Source organism: Leopardus geoffroyi, chromosome B3, assembly GCF_018350155.1.
Source record: "Leopardus geoffroyi isolate Oge1 chromosome B3, O.geoffroyi_Oge1_pat1.0, whole genome shotgun sequence".
Lineage (NCBI taxonomy): Eukaryota > Metazoa > Chordata > Mammalia > Carnivora > Felidae > Leopardus > Leopardus geoffroyi.
Genome location: NC_059337.1, coordinates 122,247,598 through 122,268,664, shown reverse-complemented (window position 1 = coordinate 122,268,664; position 21,067 = coordinate 122,247,598). Strand labels below are relative to the sequence as shown.

The window sequence follows — 21,067 nt, the reverse complement described above, 5'->3', positions numbered from 1 at the left end:
GGCTCTGAGCCATCAGCCCAGAGCCTGACGCGGGGCTCGAACTCACGGACCGCGAGATCGTGACCTGGCTGAAGTCGGAAGCTTAACCGACTGCGCCACCCAGGCGCCCCATAAACTGCCACGTTTTTAAGGAGGCTCCATGCCCAATGTGGGGCTTGAACTCATGACCCCGAGGTTAAGAGTCGTGTGCTCTATTGGCTGAGCCAGCCAGGCACCCCTGCCACATTTTCTTTACCCATTCATCTGTCAGTGGACAGTTAAGTTGTTACCACATTTTGGCTATTGTGACTAGTGTCACACTGAAACATTGGAGTCCTAATCTCTTCGAGATCCTGATTTAAATTTTTTTGGATGAATACCTAGAAATGGGATTGGTAGATGATATGGTAATTCTATTTTTAATTTTTTGAGGAATCTTTATACTACTGTTGTCCATAGTGGCTTCACCATTTTACATTCTCATGTAGATTCAAGGGTTCCAATTTCTACACATCCTCTCCAATGCTTATCTTGCTGTGTTTTTGTTTTTGTTTTTGTTTTTTAATAATAGCTATCCTAACAGGGTAAGGTGATACTTCATTTTTTGTGGTTTTGATTTGCATTTCCTGATGATTAGTGATGCTGAGCATCTTTTCATATACTTGTTGGGCATCTAGATGTCTTTTTTGGAGAAATGTGTATTTCAGTCTTTAGCCCATTTTTAAATCGGGTTATTGGATTGTTAGTGGATTGTTATTTGGATTGTTCCTATTGAGTTGTAGGAGTTTAAAAATTTTTTTTAATGTTTATTTTTGAGAGAGAGAGACAGAGTGCGAGCGGGGAAGGGGCAGACACACACACACACACACACACACACACACACACACACACAGAATCTGAAGCAGACTCCAGGCTCCCAGCTGTCAGCACAGAGCCTGACACGGAGCTCGAACTCACGAACTGCAAGATCATGACCTGAGCTGAAGTCAGATCCTCAACCGACTGAGCCACCCAGGTGCCCCAAGTCCCTTACTTTAAGTGGAACAAAGAGGAACAACAGAACAAGGCCAGTGTGGTCAGAGGTCGTCTGAGGGATGATTGAAAGAACTGGAAATGGTCAGCCTGAGGAGGAATTTGCAGGAAAGATGATAGCAGGCTGTAAATATTTGAAAGGATATTGCAAGGAAGGATAGAAGGGCAGGGCTTAGTAGGAAACAGATTTTACTTAGGTCAACATGGGGGAGAACTTTGTATTCTCATTGTCTCTGTGAAAAGGGCCTCTTCACAGAACTGGGAAACATTTGACAATTGTCTGAGACTCAGTTCCTTTGTTGGGAGGTTTAAACAAAGCTTAGTCCTTCTGAGTTTCTACTTTACTCTCACACTGACTGCCTCTCACTGCACTTCTGACACCAGAGGTGGGTGTTTTTCCCTCACACCAAACAATTCTGTGACACCATCTGGGTGTCCTACAATTTAACTGAATTATGACACTCTACCTGGATATATAGTGTTACGTCCCACAGATTAAGGGCTTGGTCCCATTAAACTGTTCCTCAGCCAACTTTAGATGCCAGTCTCAAATAGTAGGTCTCAGGTTACCCACAATTGCCTGCTGACTTGGCTATAAATTGGAGGTTCCCATGACCTCCCCCTCCTTGGATTTGATGATTTGCTAGAGCAGCTCAGAGAACTCAGGGAGATACTTACATTTACCAGTTGATTAAAGGATATGAGAAAGGATACAGATGAATAGTCAGGTGAAGAGATACAGAGGGTGAAGTCAGGAGGATCCTGAGTGCAGGAGCTTCTGTCCCCTGGGAGTTGGGGTATGTCACCCTCCCAAGATATGGATGTGTTCGCCAACCTAGAAGCTCTCCAAACCCTGTACTTTGGGGGTTTTTGTGGAGGTCGTATCACGTCAGTATGATCAACCATTAACTTCATTGCCAGCCCCTCTCCCCTCGCTGGAGAATGGGGCTGGGGTCACAATTCCAAGCCTCTGATCATGGCTTGGTCTTTCTGGTGAGCAGCCCCCATCCAGGCATCCACCCAGAGTCACCTCATTAGAACATAAGACACTACTAACACCTAGTAAATGCCAAGGGATTTATGAACTCTGTGTCAGGAACTAGAATCAAAGACCAAGTATTAGAACAAAACATGCTCCTACTGCTCTTTTCACTTAGGAAATCATCAGGATTTTTGGAGTTCTGTGCCAGGAACCGGGGGCAGAGACTAATATATGTATTTTCTATTACGTCCCAAGAAGAAAATTGGGTGGCATAAGCTCTAAGGTCTTTCTGTCTATGAGAGTGCGAGTTGACAGAAAGAAAAATAGATCTTTTCACATACGAAAAAATGAGGTTGGATTTAAGTTGTATCAGAAGGATTTGTCTATCATATGCACTTTTATGTTGTTACCAAACTCTGAAATTTGCAGTTTTTGACATTTACTTCATTAAGTTGTATTTTGTACTGAGAAGTGGACTTTGGGTTTCAGTTTCTTTCAGTCTTAACTAAAGGAGGTTAAACCAGGGATTATCTAAATATGCCGAACCATTTTCTGAGTGCTCAAGGAAAGTCTAGATGAATAAACCATAAGACTTAGTAGCACCTAAAGGTTAGGAGCATGACTGCCCACATTTGAATCTGTCTGTACCCTAGTGTTCTTACTTGTAAAATGGCAATGATACCAGTCCTAAGCTTGTGACCTGGGGGACATGGCCTTCATTATGCATTTCACCTGTATGCTCCTTGAGGCTACCTAACAGTTCTCCAGTAAGTCATTGGTGAGTGAGTAAGTGAAAGAAATTATAAAAATCCTTTCCCTCTGATATGTGGTGGGAGCCTACCGAATGTGGAGATGACCCTCCATCCTTTGGCTCTGATTCCAGTTCATTTCATCCTAAATCTCACTCTGCCTTCTGTATTTTACCTAATTTAACCATATGCTTTCTGAGAAGTGTGATTCTTAAATTAGAATGAATTTTGTGGGGACTTGTTTTGGAAAGGGTTTTATTCTTTCATGAATGGGTTATGATGGTCTGAGAATACTTGGATGTGAGGACTTGAATAATTTATGCACTGGGCCTCTCAGAAATTGATGCCCAGGATATTTTTGTAAAGAGAAGGTTGGTTGAAACTGCCAGATTTTTTTACAGGTACAAGATAATTATGATTGTGCCTCTTCTCAAATATTGAATATTTCTTTCCATGATTTTCTAGAGAATGAAGATCTAGAAAACACCAAGGTGACCTCTCTAGTGGCTTCTGCCTCTGATCCAGAGTCCCATTCCTCACCCTACAGGTAGGGACAGCAACTGCTTGGCTCCTAGAGGTTTATCTCCTGAGATAAGGGATTAATGAGATGTGGATGGCAACTTTGAGGGGGACAGCAAGTTGGAGTGAAGAGTATGGATGGTTTGGTAACTAATTAGCCCTTAAGTGTGTTTAGGGGCAGTGTCAGATCTTTTTCAGATTATGAAATTTTCTTCACTCCCAGAGAACGAAATTGTAACAAAAAGTGTAGTCTTTTTTATCTTCTCTTGAAGCCCACGTTGAAATGTTAAAACATTAGACATGGATCCCAGGTAGACTTTCAAGACAATGTGTGTTTGGTTTTTACCCATAAGATACACAGCCACACACACACACACACACACACACACACACACACACACGCTTTTGGAGGGGTTTTTTTCTAATGTAATTTTTAGATTAAACCAGTGTGAGAACCTTCAGTATTGTTATTCTTTTTTAAAAATTTGTTTTAAATATTTATTTTTGAGAGAGAGAGACAGAATGTGAGTGGGGGAGGGGCAGAGAGAGAGGGAGATGTAGAATCCCAAGCAGGCTCCAGGCTCTGAGCTGTCAGCATAGAGCCCGACACGAGGCTTAAACTTACAAACCGTGAGATCGTGACCTGAGCCAAAGTTGGACTCTTTACTGACTGAGCCACCCAGGTGCCTCTCAGATTGTTCTTCTTAATTTCCTGCTCCATCCATTTCATCTATCTACTGTCATTAATATCAGAGTATATAGCAGAAAGGAAACAGTTGTACTGAGCTCTAGAATAAGTGGAAACCCAAAAAATTAATGGAATAATTAATGAAAAACTGTATTTTGGAGAACCCTGAGCAAATGGATATTATAGCCCAACTGATCTGCTCATGGCACAGTACTGTTGAGTAGAACCAGTGTGGTCTCAATGCCCCACACAAAGTTGATGGCTGGGAGTAGGGAGGAATGTCAAGATATTTAAACAATCTGTTATTCCTTTTTTTAAAATCTTTTTTTAAATGTTTATTTTTGGGAGAGATAGAGTTTGAGAGAATGTGAGTGGGGAAGGGGCAGAGAGAGGGGGGGATAGAGGATCCGAAGCAGGCTCCGCACCGACAATAGAGAGCCTGATGTGGGGCTCGAACTCATGAATTGAGTTCATGATGTGAGCCGAAGTTGGAGGCTTAACCGACTGAGCCACCCAGGTGCTACTGTTTCTTCCTTTTATAAAAAAACTATTTTATTTTATTTTATTTTTAAGTAAACTCTATGCCCATTGTGGGGCTAGAACCCACAACCCTGAGATCAAGAGTTGCATGCTCCACCAACTGAGTCAGCCAGGTGCCCCAGTTTGTTATTTCTTGAGTAGAATTTCTTTCTTCTTACTTTTGCATATGAAATAAAGCTTTTTCCCCCAGAATTCAGATGATGGGAGATAATAATGTTTAATATAATAATTATGGTAATATAGTTAGTGATAATATAATAGCCATGCTTCATTGAATATTCTCCATAATAATGATAATAAAATAGTTACTTTTTACACAATGTTTCTTAAAAAAGTTTTTTTTAATCTTTATTTTAGAGAGAGAGTGCAGGCAGGAGAGAGAGGCAGAGGGAGAGAATTTTAAGCAGGCTCCATGCTCAGTGTGGAGCCTGATGCAGGGCTTGATCCCACAACCCTGGGATCATGACCTGAGCTGAAATCAAGAGTCAGACAGCTGCTCAACCCATTGAGCCACCCAGACGCCCCTTTTACAGAATGTTTCTATTTGCTCAGTACTATACTAGGTGCGAAAATGCATTCTACTGTTTAATTCTCCTAACAGCCCTACTGAAACAGGTGTTTCTTTTCCAATGAGGAAAACAAACGGTGAATTTAAAAATTTGCCCAAGTTCACACAGCTCTAGGTTTGTTCTCTAAAGCTCGTTCTGGTAAGTAGCATTAGAAGGGTTTTGAGTTCTATGCTTAGAGCTACTAGGTTATTTATAGAACAGTCCCTTTAGAAGACCAAGCCTCCCCAAGGCTGTGTTGATTTGAGACAATTCCTGTTCTCCTCAAATCCCAGGAGGGAGCGCCTTTTCCTTCTTGCTGCCACCGGCCTTTTTCTGGATGTTGATCTGAGGGATGTTTGGGGGCTGGCTTTTGACATGGACTGATGTTTCCTGCTAAGAATAAAGTTTTGAGTGAAGAATCTACAACATTCTTAGAAAAAAGGAGATTTAATTTTAAAGCTCTGTTTCTAAAATCTAGTGTGTGAAGAAAGAAGTCCAGTCCAAATGACGCTTGAAGTGCAGTGTTTATGTTTTGTGTATATTAGAAATGGAAGGGCCCAACTCTCTCTCTTGCCAGTGAGGCTGGCACGCTGGTCAGGCTGTCCCCTCCCTTGGGATGGCCTCCTGCTCTGGGTCAGCACAAACCAGAAGGCTTACAGTGGGAGTTTTTCCTTTATGTGATTTATCATTGGCATCAAGTGATTTGCAATTTATCTTTCCCCAAATACCCTTCATTGATTCTTCAGAGCATGAAATGCTAATGTGAACATTAAACTCATGTGGCTGTTGCATGTCCTGTTTAAAATAGTTTATTTGTTGGTGTGCCTGGGTACCTCAGTTGGTTAAGCGGCTAACTTTGGTTCAGGTCATGATCTAGCCATTTGTGGGTTCGAGCCCCGCTTTGGGCTCTGTGCTGACAGCTTGGAGCCTGGAGCCTGCTTTGGATTCTGGGTCTCCCTCTGTCTGTGCCCCTCCCCCACTTGCGCTCTGTTTCTCTGTCTCTCTCAAAAATAAATAAACATTAAAAAATTTAAAAAGAAGTATTCTCTAAAATAGTTTATTTATTTTTAAAAGATTTTTAAAAATTTATTTTGAGAGAGAGCGTGGGAGGGGCAGAGAGAGAAGGAGAGAGAGAATCCCAAGCAGGCTCCACACCATCAGTGTGGAGCCCGATGTGGGGCTCAAACTCATGAACCATGAAATCATGACCTGAGCCAAAATCAAAGGTTGGATGCTCAACTGACTGAGCCGTCTAGGCACCCCTAAAACTTTTTTAATAAGCAGAACAATATTTATACAAAGTAGCATACACAAAGGCAAAGAAGAGACTTAATTTTAGATGCCTTGTACAGTAAGGTCAGGCTAATGGTCAGATTAACTTGTATTCTCACATGCCAGTATTTCTCTTTTGCTCCTAAACAAAAATTAATATATTCATTTATTTATTCAACAAATATTTTGGGACCGTCTACTATTTATTCATTCAACAGATATTTGTTGAGAGCCTGCTACTTACCTGGCAGTGTTCTAGGCAATGGAGATACAACAGTCCAAGTCCCTGGTCTCATGGCGTTTATATTCTTAGTGGGAAGGGCAGACAGAAAGCAAGCATACATCCTATTTCATAGACTCTAAGTTGCCATCACCTGTAAGATGTACTGTTATTTAATGAACTACCAAGAAAGGGAAAAATGTCCCAGGCAGAGAGTCTAGTAATAGACACTCCCTCCCACCCCCACCCGCTCCCATCCTTCATGGAGCTAGGACACCAAAAGCGTGAACCTTCAGTGAAAAGGTAAACAAGAAAAAAGATCCCTCCACACAGAGAAGGACTGCAAGGAAAGTTGAATGTTTCCATCTTGGCTCTGTGTAAGGGGAGGAGAAAAAGATCTCCCCTGAGAATATGAACCATGAGTCTGTAGTCACCAGTTTGTGGTCTAAATTCACCGTGCCATTGGAGTTTGAACAAAACCCTCACACAGAACTTATTCAAGTTGTCTCAGTTGGAAGCCCTCCTGAATACTGGCAGAAGCAAAGGCAAATCTCCTGGGCAAAGACTGTGTCAGTCCAGGCCCCAGGCAGTTGTAAGACACCACCAGTTTTTAGGACATCCTGCATTTCATTTGTGTTAAAATCTGAAAACAAATATTCACCTTGCAGTCAACAAGATACGAGACATAATATGTCAGGCAGTAGTGAGTGCAGTGAAGACAGGTGAACAGGGTAAGGCTAGAAGGACTGATGGGGCTAGGGCAGGGTGAACCATTCAACATGCGGCTATCTGGGGAGCCTCCCTAGAAGTGATAGCTGAGCAGAAGCCTGAAGGAAGCCCTCAGGTAACTGGCAGCAGGATATTCTAGGCTGAGGTGACAGCGGGTGCAAAACCCTCGAATGCTTGAGGTGTTTGAGGACCCTCAGAGATTCAAGAGGCCATTGTGACTGCAACGGACTGGGCACGACGACATGAGGTCATTTTAGGAGATGAGGGTTCCATGTGATGGGCCTGGCAGTAGATGCCATGCATGCCGGGAACAGGGCCCATCCCTGCCATCAGGCTCACTTACTAATGGAAGACACAGATAGGGATAAAGAGTGTCAAGAAACAAAAGCAGACTGGAATTTCTGGGCTTAAGAGAAAAAATAGGCTTGCAGCCTAGACTAATTTACATTTTACACAGGATTACCCAAGCAAAACCATAAAAATCAACAGTATCCCATACCTTTGGTTTTTATAGTGACTACCTCTTGTTTGTCCTGAGGTAGGTTGGGGTGACTTGTATACTGCAAAAGATGGCTCTATTTTATCTGAAAAGAGGTAATTTGTAAACTAGGAGTGCTTCTTCTTGTTTATAATTTAAAAAAGAAGAGAGAAAGAAACTAATGAACACCAAATAAGTCCTGTTTCCCCATATTGTCTCTGGTACTGTTTTCCAGTCATTTACTCAGTGGGGAAATGATGCTTGAAAGCAGTGGTTCTCAAACCTTTACACAATTCAAAGTTATTGAGAATCCCAAAGAATTTTTCCTGTGGTTTATCTCTATCAATGTTTACTATATTAGAAATTAAAACTGAAAAATTAAAAAATAGTTATTGATTTAAAAATGACAATAATGAACTCATTGCATGTAAACATAAATAATATGTTTTTAATGGAAAACAACTGTTTTCCAAAGCAGAAATAATTTAGTGAGAAGAGAGATGTTGTAACTCTCTTTCATGTCTGGCTTCACAAAGACAGTTGGATTCTTAGATCTGCTTCCGTGTACATTCTGTTGCAACATCTCGTGTCCTATACTGGAAAACTCTAATGTATTCTCTTGAGAAGATGGAAATCAAAAAAGGCAATCACGTTTTAGAATTATTATAAAAAAAGTCTGAAGAGCCCCAGCGGTCCTCGCACTGAACTCTGATGACTGCTGCTCTAAAGAATCCCATGCCACCTTTTGTTGACAACAGATTTCCAAGAGACCTGGGGTATTGTGCCATTGCCCTGGCACCTAGCTCACTTTGTGGTCTTTCCAGAAGCCAGGGGAAAGGGAAGAGAGCTGAAATTATTCCTCTGCTTCTTTAAAAGTATTCAAATTGTCAGGCCTTAAGTCATTGGGATAATAGATTAATGTGCTTAAAAAGGGAAAGAAAATGATGACCTTCTTTTATTAGCCAGTGTGATCTGGAGGATGGTGTGAGGCGGAAAAGCTGAAAGACTGCTCCCAGCCTGACTGGAGAGGGATTGCCTTGCTAATCAGTTTGCGCCCCCTGTGTTTTGGTGATTGATTTCTGGCCCTGGCGAGGCCTCCTCTGTTTGCTTCTAACAGAAGTTTTATGTGTAGAACAGAACTGGGATTCTGACTTTTGTTGAAATCCTGTGTGGAGCAGATGGTGTGGGTCCCAGAGAACAAAACTCAGACGACTGACCTGCGTGTTCGCCATGGTTCTCAGAACCTGGGGCCTGGCTTCATCAGTCCTGGGCCGTCACACGCTGTCACCGCTTTATTGTGGGCCAAGTCAGCCCGGGGCAGTGGTCAGCTAAACTGACAGTGGACCCAAATGCCAGAGGAAAGCAGAGGTTGGGAGATGTCCCTTGAAGGTTGTTTTATTTCTAAGTTTCTCCAAGATTACTGTGCCCTTTGAAAGAGTCCTTGAATTGACATGCTGTCTTCTTCTGAGAGGCCACAGACGGTATCTCGAGCGAGTGAGGATGCCACCGAAGATCTGCGAAAGACAGCTGGTGCCTTGGAGGCGCAGGCCTTGGTGGAGCAGGAATCGCTGCCTGCAGACCAGGCCCAGGTCCTCAACAAGGTAGGGAGGGCAATGTCGCAGTCTCTTCGGGAGGAGCGGTGTGTGGCACCAGAATCTAGATGTGTGTGGATGGGTTGGACCTAGAAAGCATTGGGGCGTCTCAGTTTTATTTATTTGGAGAATGGTCATGTGTGTCACCCTCAGGGCCCATCACTGAACTAGCAGCTACTCAAGAAATGAAGTGTTAGAATGGATGCTCATGTGGCGTCTGATATCCTCTGGATGTGAAGAGCCTTCACCCATGGGATCGTGTTTTAGCTTCAGTTTTTTTGTGGTAGATCTACTCAGGATTTATGGTCAAGGTTCCATAGAAGTGGTGTAGATAGCAGTAATCTCCCTGCCATGGAGGAAGGAGTTGTTTGTATTATTACTAACACATATATTATAATAACTAATGGTATTATGGTCAATAAAGACAATGCCAAACATTATCATTACATTTGCTTTACGAAGCATTTTTATCCACAATACTTCATTTGCTTCTGAGAACAAACCTATGAGACAGGTACCATTATGTTCCCATTTTACAGATGAGGGAACTGAAGCCAAGATCTGTTGGTGACTTTACTAATGCTGTGCTGCTAATATGTTGCAAACTAAATCCTTTGTTTAGCCTTGTGGAAAAGGAAAGGCTCATGTAAGCAGGTTAGCCAAAGTCTGATTCACCTCATTTGGCAATAGAGGTAATATCTTCAGAAAGAGATATTATGAGAATATAGTCTGGGATGAATTCAAAATTTCTTTCTTTCTTTCTTGCAAATATAATTCTGGTTTCTTAACTGGATAGCCATCTCACTGGTATGCTGTCCCGTGTGGCCAGTGGGTGTACATTTCTTGAGTTGCCTGCTGACTGCTTGGAGAAGGATCAAGAAGTTATGGCATAAAAACAAGAAACGGGAGCACTGATCTGAGTGGTTTCATGTGAAACCCGCTAGAGAGAGACTGCAGCCTCCTGCCATGCCCGCTAGAGAGAGACTGCAGCCTCCTGCCATGGGTTAGCGAGGGCTTCGAATTTCAAGGGATGCTTGTACTCTTCCGTGGAGGTTAGATATCTGGCAGCAAATGGACTATTTAAATACATTAAAACGGGTGAAATGACAATTATTTACAGAACACTGTTAGTGGATGTGACAGCCAGTGGCATGGGACATCCCGGATGTGCCGTGGATAAGCCAGGGACAGAGAATATAAACCACAGGCTCTCGCTGCAGTGCTTTGGTGACTTGATTGACAGGGATCTGGAGGTAGCCTGGGAGTGGGGATTGTAGCGGGAGGCTGTGTGGCAGAGTCAGAGCCGGGCTAAACCCCGGATGCAAGCGCTGTCATGAGAGGGGCCACAGGGAGGTGCTGTGCAGGTCACGGTGTGGCACAGAAACACTATTGGTGCAGAAGTCAGTAGCAAGCTTGGAGGAAATTCACGGGCAAGGATTTTATAAAGGGTCTGGAGTGGGAGAGCTGCAAAAGGGAGGAGGGAACATAGCACATCAGGCTTTGAGCTGATGGAAAGTGGAGGCAATGGGGCAGGGGTGGGCAGCCCCCTTGGGAAGGAGGCTAATTGGAATCTGCCACGCTAGTAAGTGCTCTAATCAGATTTCCATTGTGCAGATGGCCAAGTACCAAGTTCCACAAAGGTCCGGGGACATCGTTATGATCCAGTCTGAGCACACAGGAGCTATAGATATCCTTTCAGCTGATTTGGAATCTGCAGATCTCCTGGGGGATCACAGGAAAGGTGAGACCTTTGGGGGTATGGAAGGTAGTTTCTTTGTTCCCAGTGGGTGCTTAAATAAAGACAGGCAGACAGATGGAAGGAAACTAAGAAGGTGACTTGTGAAAGGCAGTCAAAGAAGCCAGGAAGTAGAAAGAATGTCTTTGACTATGACACCCTGCCTAAGCAAAATGCCAGATTTGGCTGTATTTTCTCTTGGTTTCTCAGTAGTAAGCTGCTTGTCCTTTTAGTGTCCCCACCTCTGATGGCTCCTCCGTGCATCTGGACCTTTACCAAGATGAAGGAATTCAAAAGCAAGCTGGGCAAAGAGAAGAACAGTCGTCTGGTGGTGAAGCGGGGTGAGGTGGTGACCATCCGGGTACCTACCCATCCAGAGGGGAAGCGTGTTTGCTGGGAGTTTGCGACTGATGACTATGACATTGGCTTTGGAGTTTATTTTGACTGGACCCCTGTAACCAGCACTGACATAACTGTGCAGGTCAGTGATTCCAGTGAGGATGAGGATGAAGATGAAGAAGAGGAGGAAGAGATTGAAGGTAAATTTAATTTTAGCATAATTTGCAATTTGCTTCTTCTGGCTCAACCCAGTTTCTAATGACCACTTCCCGTATTATACCAGTCCTTCCCTTCCTTAGAATGCAGGCGAGGAATCCTGCTTTCAGCACTGTAAGCTAAACTGAGTGGTACAGGCCAAAGTCTGACCCTCAAAGAACATTCTGGTGGGGTTGGTATTGGTGCCTTAGTGGAAAGCTTCTTTTGCTTTTAATCAGTATCCAGCTGTTTCCCCAACATCTCCTTGGGGAAAGGGATGGGATGGGCAGGAAAGGGGTGGGTCAGTGCTGCAGTATATAGATCACGTATAAACCGAGATTATTTTATATTTCTCTCATAGTTTGGGATATTTGCCATTGTTCTTAGTCTGGAACCAAACTGGGTGATTGCACATTGCTGACTGTACTCCTCTCCAACCTGTCACAGTTGGCCGACTACTGTTTACTTCCTTCATTTCATGCCCAGAGCAGTTTTTTTTAACCTAAATAATCTTTATTGAGATATAATTGATGTATAACATCATATTAGTTTGAAATGTACCACGTAGTGACTTAATATCTGTAAATATTGCAAAATAGGCCCAGAGTAGTTTTAAACATAGTTTCTGTGCTCTATTCCAGTTGTTATTTGCAATGCCTACTCAGGATGACTCAGAGGCTTTTTTTTTTTTTTTTTTTTTTTTTTTTTACAATAGTATGAGTAGGTTCTAAGTAGGTTCCAAGCATCTTGATTTTTCTACATAATCTTAAAAATCAATCCCTTGCTTCTGCGTGGAAAGGCAAGTCTGCAGGGAAATCTTCAGGTTTTTAGGCAGTGGGGGGAACCTTGTGTCTTACTTTGCTGTTCTTTAGGAGGCCAAGTAGAAGTTCTGGGTCACTCTGTTCAGTGTGTTTGTATTTCCTACCTCCATTAGCTGTTTCTTTCTCCTGTTGAATGAAGAGATGTCAGAATCTTCCCTTCGAAATATTTTCTCCCCCTTGGAGATGTCCAGACACTTCCGGAACTAGGTGGGGTGTATAAGGCTAAATCATTGTTTCTCAGTGGAGACATTATTGGCATTTGGGGTGGGATGCTTCTTTGCTGGGCAGCTACTGTCCTGATGTTAAGTGCTCCTGGACACTCGGGCACTAAATGCAGTATCACCCACTAGTTTCTCTGATGGCCAAAAGGTCAGCAGACATCTCCAAATTCCCGTAGGAGGGTAAGAGCATTCCCCCAGCTAAACGCCACTAAGTCATCTGGTCCATTCTTTTCTCTTGAGGTCGGATTACTCAGTCTCTGAAGTCATATCCCAACACTGTGCCATTTTGCTTATGCAGACCCTGTCCCAGTTGGAGACGTAGAGAGAGGCTCCAGGAGCTCCCTTCGAGGTCGCTATGGGGAAGTCATGCCCGTGTACCGGCGAGACAGCCACCGGGACGTGCAGGCTGGCAGCCACGACTACCCTGGCGAGGGCATCTACCTGCTCAAGTTCGACAACTCCTACTCCCTGCTCCGCAACAAGACTCTCTACTTCCACATCTACTACACTAGCTGAAGGCCCACCGGGACAGGAGGCAGGCGGGTATTTGCTGGCTGGAGCAGGCTGCCAGCTGGTGCCTCTCGTTTTGGATAGGCAAGAGCTAAAAGTTGAGCGTGAGGCTCCTGACCCTCACGTCCTGCCTGGCATGCCTGACTGTTGACCCCATGTAGCTTTTCCCCCTTCTCGGCTTCTGCAGGTGGTGGTGTAGTGCTCCTGTTCTGTGGTCCTTGACTCACGCTCCTCTTGCTTCAGACTCCGGCCATGTCCCTCCGTGAAGGAGCCCATTGGGCAAAAGCCTAAAGGGTAGTTGGGTGTTGTCTTTTAAAAATAGGCTTGTTTTGGTACGAGGTATTATTCCAGTTGCTGCTCTCTCCTCTCCCACAGCCTATATTGCAGATGTGTTTAGTGGCACCCAGTCTTCATCTTTTGAAAGTGCTGGAAGAGGAAAAGCACATTGTCCATGAAGGAACCCAGTGTTTTGGATGGAGAAAGCTCTGTCCAGCCTCTCACCACTGCCATATTCCCGCCTGCTGGTTCTTCTTGGTCTGTAGCACAGGCTGGGAGCCCTCACTGCCTTTGGAGGGGTGTTAGTAGTCCAGATTGTTCGACTCCGCCTCGTGCCCTCCTCTTGCCTTTCCCACGCCTGTGTCCTTGCCCTCACAGCAAGAACGTCCATGCAGTCTAAGTGACGATCATGTAGTCTAAGATCCAGAGGGGAGAAACTGCCTCCATCACTTCCTGCTTCAAGAGGTAGTGTCCCTTAGCAAGGGTGCTGGCAATTGAAGGGGAAAGGGTGGAAATTAGGTACTAGATTGATCTCAGAATCCACATCTTTGCAAGTCAAATGTTACTGAATTACTATTTTTTGTATAATCAAAGAAGGGGTATAATCTGAGAGACAAGGTTAAAAAACAAAAACCACTCCAGATTCCCCACCACTCTTTTTTATCTCGAGGTTAGGAGTGTTATTTAGTAATTTTTCTTCAGAAACAATCTGACTTCAAGTTTCTGGATTTAGGTTTCTTGCATTGAGGATTTAAAGCTTTCGGTGTTCGAAGTCTCTTAGAAAAGGTGGTAATGAAACTTCACTGTTGCTGCTGATGGGATTTGTCTTTACCAGGCCAAAGCTTGCATTTTCCGGGTCACAGCCTTCCCACTGTATTAGTCATGAGGCCCAGGAGTGCCACGGGAGGATAGGGGAGCTTCAGTCAGTAGCCAAAACGGTGGGGTGGCTGGGCCTCGGGCAGAGAGGGGACCACTGTGGTTGTCTGTACCTCCTTGTTTCTTATTCCTTGTGTTGAGTCTGTTACTGCCTTAGAATTTTGAGGAATGATTCAATTTATTTATTACTTTATTTATTTTTTGGCACATTTCATTTTTGCCTCTGAGATACTTTCCATCTGTTTCTTAGAAGGCTTCTGTCTGCTCTGAGCCATTTAGGCCTCCTCTTCTGTGGAGTGAGATGATGATTTTAGGAGAAGCTGGGAAGTGATAATTCCCTTCCTGCAGGTCAGTCCTAGGATGCTTTGGGAGGACTCTGCCCTTCTGGGGTGGACGAAGCCACCCTCCCCCAGGATTCCCTGTGAGGAATTCCAGGCCGTGAGGGGCCCTGCCCATTCACCCAGGATTGAGTGCAGGGGAGTTGACTTGCCAATCAAGGATATCCTATGATTCTGGGATTTCGAAGTCCTTTGCCTGCTCTGAGGAGTCCTCTTCCTCATGATGTTTCCTTTGGCTCATCCCTTTCTTGTGCAGGTGTCTGACACCAAACCTGTCCTCCCTACGGGAGCAGGAACTCGATCAGGGCTCCTCATGGTAGCACCTGTGTCACCAACAAAGGGCCGTACAGCCTGTATCTTCTCTTCCCCTGGGAGCGAAGCCCCAAGGAGGGTAGGATGTTGTGGACCGAGCAGCATCACACCGCCATTGTTTTATATTTCAGTGCGTTTTGTAGAGGATTACACTGGCCAGCGTTTATCTACCTTGTAAGAAATTAGAAATGATTTTAGGGACTATCTGTTTGGGCAGCGAAAAGCGAACTCGCTGCACATCATCTAATCATGAGATAAACGGAGCGAGCACTCTGTCAGCATGAAGTTGAATCCTGCCTTAGCTAATTGAGTCTAATCTTTATAAAATAATTTTCTACTGAGCTGTTCTCCAGTCAGCTAAAGCCTTGCTTATTTATTTTTCCTGTTTCTTATTAACTTCTGGCTTTCTCTTAAAATGGAGCTGTCAGGCCCTAGCAAGCTCCCTGGGACAACAAACACTCTTTATTTTTGCCATGAGCATCTCTGTACTTACTTTCTTTGGCATCCTGGTTCTGGTGCATCAGGGAAGCCTGAGGGACCTGTTCCTGTCACCTCCATGTGCCTCTTTTTGTCTGGTCACTTTTGAAATCCTGGACATTGTTACATTTCACCCTGCACTGGCGTTTCTTTGTTCCATTAGCACAAAATGGCTAAAAAGATATTTTCGCTGTCTAACCATTTACTCTTCTCCTATTAAATTTCTGCAATCATTGAACTGTAGGGACCAAATATTATTTGTGGAAGCACATGTAATTACTGAGAATTTCATAGCCCAGCGAATCCTCAGAGATCATCCTTTCCTTAATCTCTCCCTGTCCAAATTCTTAAAAGCAAATAATGAAATCAAAGTCCTCTGCTTCCCCTGTCACCCTATTCTCTAGAGCACAAATAAATACTAACAGAATTCTGAGAATGCTTTGTAGTGGGAGAGAGATAGAAATTCTCTACACACAGTAGCTGACTTCTTAAATTTCTTCAGTCTGTTTAGCTTGTTGAGAGATGGGGCTTTTAGAAAGGAGGACATGTTTAAAGTGTTAATTTTTTCTAACACTTTTTGATAAAGAATTTTCAGCAAGCAGAGGACTTAAAAGTAGAGTAAGTGTAACTGTGACGCTGCTCTGGAAAGACTTTATTCTAATCTGTTGGTTTATGACAGGTCCTCAGGACTCCGGAGTTAAAACTCAATCCTCAGACAATGTATAGCTTTATAATGGGAGTAGGTAACAACCTGAAATAAGGCCATTCATGTATTTTTAAAATATTTTTTTATCTGTTATTTAGGAAGGGAAACCTCAGACTTTTTAAAAGTACATATTGCCCCCTACTACGTGTATATGAAAGAGTTAAATCTGAGAGTTCTCTGTCTTATGTTAATCAGTAGGACTCAACATTATTGCAAAACTTACCAGTTATAGAAAATATCTGAGTTTGATGTTTTTGATTGGCCCTATCCAGTTCCTCTTTGGAACAATTAGGCGAAAACCCAAATCCTAAAGTCTGTATCTTTATATTTATTTTTTAAGACCACTTTTCTGCAAAATGTTGCCTTTTAACCCCAAAGTATATGATTCTAAGGCATGGAGTTGAGTGACTCTAACATTTACATAAAAGATGATTGTTTTAGTGGAGCGAGGGGGAGAGGCGTGAATGAGTTTTGTGCAGCTTGGGGACTACCTTTTAAAACTGATAGTAAGGAAGAAAAAGAGAGTAAAATGAGGGGAAGAGAGATAAGCTATCAAATGCATCCCAGAGTTTTGCTCATATCCCAATTTTGTTTAGTTCTTTAGTCTGTATCTCATTAGTTGGAACTGTTGTTGAAGTCAGAAGCCTTGCTGGTCCTCATTATGGTTGTTGGAGAAACCTCCAAACCCCTTTTGCTGTCTTTCCCAACAGGATAGACTCCTTCTGAGTAGGTCTTCTCTACCAAGTGTAATCCCCTGACCCGAGGCTGGATTTCATCTCCGTGTTCTCTGGGCCGTGGAGAAGGATGGTGAAACTAGAAAGGGGCTGGGAGGAGGTGCAGCTGTGTCTCGGCAGCCCCCGTTGGTTTTGACTTGGCCAAGAAAGGGATGAAATCAGTTAATTTTGACCAACATCATAGAAGGGCCTCAGGCCACAGGCATGTGTTTGCGAACCAGCTATGCCCCTGCAGGCTGACCTCCCTGTGAGGTGTAGGAATCACCATCTTCTTTAACCTGTGTGGAATGGTCACACACATAGCAGTAAGTGGGACAGTTCTCTCTTTAAAGAGCTTCCATTTGGAATTTCTCCTGGATCTAAAAGGTCCACATCAGCGTCTTTAACTAGTCTCTTTCCACCTGGCCGAAAGGGTAGAACTCCTGGAAACCTGAATTTGCTGGAAAAGGAAAAAGCACCATCCCTATAGAATCTCAGTGGTTGAAGAGAGTTGGAAGGTGAGTTTCTGTCTGAAGGAAGGTAATTTCATTTCTTTTATTGTGAGGGGCCGCACATTAAGGGATTAATGCTCTTTAGAGAGCAAGTATGTTTGTTTGAATTATTTGTGCTCAGGAAGCCACGATGCATGATTCTCTGGGAAGTAAGTAGGAAATGGGTATCTAGAACCAATCACAAGCTGGGTGCTCTCCAGTAACCCAGTGTGTGGTGAGCCTCTTTACAGCCAAAGTCCCAGTCTTCATGCATGGAATCCATTCCTAGGCCCTCATTTCCACACACCTGAGAGATAAAGAGGGACTAGGCTCCCTCCATTTCTCCATGATATCTTGATTATTTACAATATTGTTTAGCACTGGCAGTATGGTATCCAAGGCCTCTGTTTATCCGATTAATCATCTAGTGTGAGTTGAGTGGATAAGGCAGTCAGCCTTGGTTGGAAGTAGGACTGGGGAAGGATTATGACTTATAGTCCCATATTGGGATAGCTGAGTTACTGGCGTATGACTATACAATCATCAGTTGGAACTCTTGTTAACCTTACCGAGTGAATGAAGAGGATATGCCAATGGGATACTGATGAAGACAACAAGTTAATTGAGTCGAGTAATAACTAGAGCAAGCCCTCCTTCTCTGGGAACTATGTGTGTCACAGGTTATAAATGCAATTGTAGTGTGAGTTTGCAGCTCCTCCGTGTTCCCAGGAGAGGAACCCCCTGGAAGTTGGGTCCTGGTGGGCAGTTTTCTGGAGATGGGGGAGGCATCCAGGAGAAAACTGCTTTGGCTTAGTTGGGACCTGGTGATGGTCGGTGTTACCCCTTTGCTCTGTCTAACCCATCTAGCATCTGTGAGCACTTCTTTGACCTCTGCCCACTTATTTAGATTCTGAGGTTAGGGCAGGATTTGGGACCCAGAGGGTGAGAGACGCTTTGCTAAGTATTATGTGACCAGATTTCATTGCTCTTGCCTGAACCATGAAGGCCACACAAACCCCTGCTGTTTGAATCGCTTGTCACTAAGCTAAGAAAACCCAGTGGCCCAAGGCCTGATGGGGTTCATTTATAAATAGTTATTCCTTTACAAACGAAGTCCACATGTAAGATGCTGGCTTTGAAATTATTTGTGGTTCTGGTCACTGGTTTGAACTCATGATCTGATTACCATTATACATACTTTGATTTCTTTTAGGTCCCAAGCATGTGGACCGGGTTAATTTCATGGCTCTTCCTTACTCTAAGATGTGAGGAGAAAGTGCCCCAGAAATACAGATATACAGGCTTCCTTATTAGATTCCACAGTTTTCTGTCACTTAAAGTACTTATCTAAGGGTAAAATAATATATGTGAAATGACTTCCAGGGGACAAAGTGCATTTTCTAAAAGTTCTGATATAGGGTCATGAACAAGTCTGAAGTTTAGGTTTCGCATATTCTAGCATATAGGGTTCCAGAAGAGCCCTTAGCCAACAGTTTAAAGAGTTCTCTTCCTGAACTCACTTCTTCACTCAGGTTTGAAATATCTCTGTGTAAAATGTTCCTTGTTATTGTTATTGTTATTGTTGATTTTTAGGTTCAGGCTGACAGTTGTCTGGAAAACATTATCTTAATTCCTTCTCTCACGTCCTAAGTAGTACATTGTACTAAGAAATTACATGTTAAAAACTCTGCTAACCTCCATTTCTGAGATTATTGTCCCATAAATGAAGTTGTTTTAATTTAATCAAGTTGAATTATGTCCATTTAGCCATGTTCAAGAGCAAGTGTGAAGTCTAGAGAAAGCAGTCCTGTAACCCATGGACTCTGGTGTGCCCATTTGCCCTTAATAATGGGAAACATTTTGAAATTCCCAGAAGAAAGTTGCTTTGTAATCAAAGGGATGGATTATGAGAAAGCCAGACTTTGGGGAAGGATAACTGGGATAGAGGGAGGTGCTTGCAGATTTCCTAAACTACTTTATGCCATTTAACTTGTATTTCTGAAAGGCCTGCTTTGGTGCTGTGCACTGAGATCTGTCCATTGAATGAAAGATGATGATGCTTTCTTGGCAAATTGGCAACCACAAAGGCGTCCTTTCCTTATTCTATATCATGCTTTGACGCTGATGTTACAAAAGGGGTCTGAAAGGGAAACAGTCTTTTCTTTAAAGTATAAAAGTAGCCCAACCAATCATTTGTTGCAGTCATCTTGTTTTACATGTTCTGTATCATGAGAAATGCTGTCAACAGATCCTATGATTTCTAAGAGCTCTGTACCAAATTGTTACTCAATCGTTGTGTCCTCCTGAGTGGTTTTTCCTTTAAAATACCTTCTCTTACCACCCTGTGGCACTGAATTTGTTGCTGTGATACACAGATGATCCTGAGCTGTGTGGTTCTTTAAGTAGCTCAGTTCCTGTGTTTTTATATTCCGTAACTGTTTTGTGAAGCTTTTGTGCATTCTTTGTCTTCTCTTCCAAGTTTTGAAATCTGTCCTAAATAAACTTTTTCACTATGCACCTGAAACATTTGACTTATACCTTAATGAACCTGATTTACATTTGACATTTTTTATTCATCCCTGTATTCCTCCTGGGAGAAAGGTATTCTGTAAATCTATATGAGTAATTCTGTAATCTCTTGATTATAAAAATTAAGAAAAATTAACAATTAAGAAAAGATTGAGAAAGATTAATGATAGATCTTTCAGCCGTGTTTAAATTCATGGCAGAGTATTATGAACTGGGGACTGGGTTTGGCCCAAGGGCAGAACAGGTGGGCGCGCAGTGATGATTACTAAATAGAACATTATAGTTTTAGCAGTATTTGGTTTCCAGTGATGTTCATTTTCCAATGAGCTTACTGTGTTCAAATTTGGAACTGGTACTTTTGACACCAGGGTAATCATTAACGCAGTCCGGGTGATATTAATTCAGCCTTTTTTTCATTTTAAAAATGACACTTAAATGACATTTTAAAAATGTCTTAGACATCTCTTAAAATGCTGCCTGTGTGTGTCTCTGGTATTTATTACAAAATGAGAAAGACTCCTATCTGAGGAGGAAGGAGCACCTTTGAAATCTTTACTTTAGTGAGATCTGTGATTCTAAGACAAGCCTATTAGAGCTCTGTTTTCCTTTGCGTCGTATTTTAGAGGCTGCTGTATAAGGGAGGAAGAGATTGGAAATAATTGTGAGTTAAGTGCATAGGATCTGCCCACCAAACTAGGGCACAACCAACCATAAAAAGCCCAGGCAGACTACATGGAACTAGGGACCTTTTATGAGTTATGTTTGGCTATGCTGAATGTGTAATGGCTAAGTCATAATATATTAAAGGTTATTTTTTATTTAAACATTTATTTTTTGGAGAGCACAAGCGGGGTGGGGGCAGAGAGAGGCGGACAGAGGCAGACAGAGGATCTAAATTGGGCTCTGCGCTGAGAGGCTGACAGCAGCAAGCCTGATGCGGGGCTCGAACTCACAAACCGCGAGATCATGACCTGAGCTGAAGTTGGATGCGCAACCAACTGAGCCACCCAGGCGCCCATTGAAGGTTATTGTTTAACGTTTAAAGGCATTCATTTCTGTCACATCATTGACCCTGACACAGCTCGGGATTATATGTTGCAGCTCTTGACATTTAGTCTTATGTTCTTTAACCTATGAGGTTCCGGCTAAACTCGGCAGCCATGTTAGTTCACATATTCTCTGGCAGTGGAATGATGCCTG

The 21,067-nt window shown here is 43.1% G+C and overlaps 1 protein-coding gene across 1 annotated transcript in view; it reads left to right on the top strand.

Annotated features, from left to right (window-relative positions):
• The window catches only part of TMED8 (transmembrane p24 trafficking protein family member 8), a 35,684-nt gene extending 15,822 nt beyond the window's left edge, over window positions 1–19,862 (top strand). Inside the window, exons 2-6 of the mRNA XM_045451693.1 lie at window positions 3,208–3,289; window positions 9,208–9,337; window positions 10,943–11,069; window positions 11,297–11,602; window positions 12,938–19,862. Coding sequence (XP_045307649.1) covers window positions 3,208–3,289; window positions 9,208–9,337; window positions 10,943–11,069; window positions 11,297–11,602; window positions 12,938–13,155 — 863 coding nt within the window. The 3' untranslated portion in view covers window positions 13,156–19,862. The remainder of the gene's footprint in view (window positions 1–3,207; window positions 3,290–9,207; window positions 9,338–10,942; window positions 11,070–11,296; window positions 11,603–12,937) is intronic.
• Window positions 19,863–21,067: the final 1,205 nt, after the last annotated feature.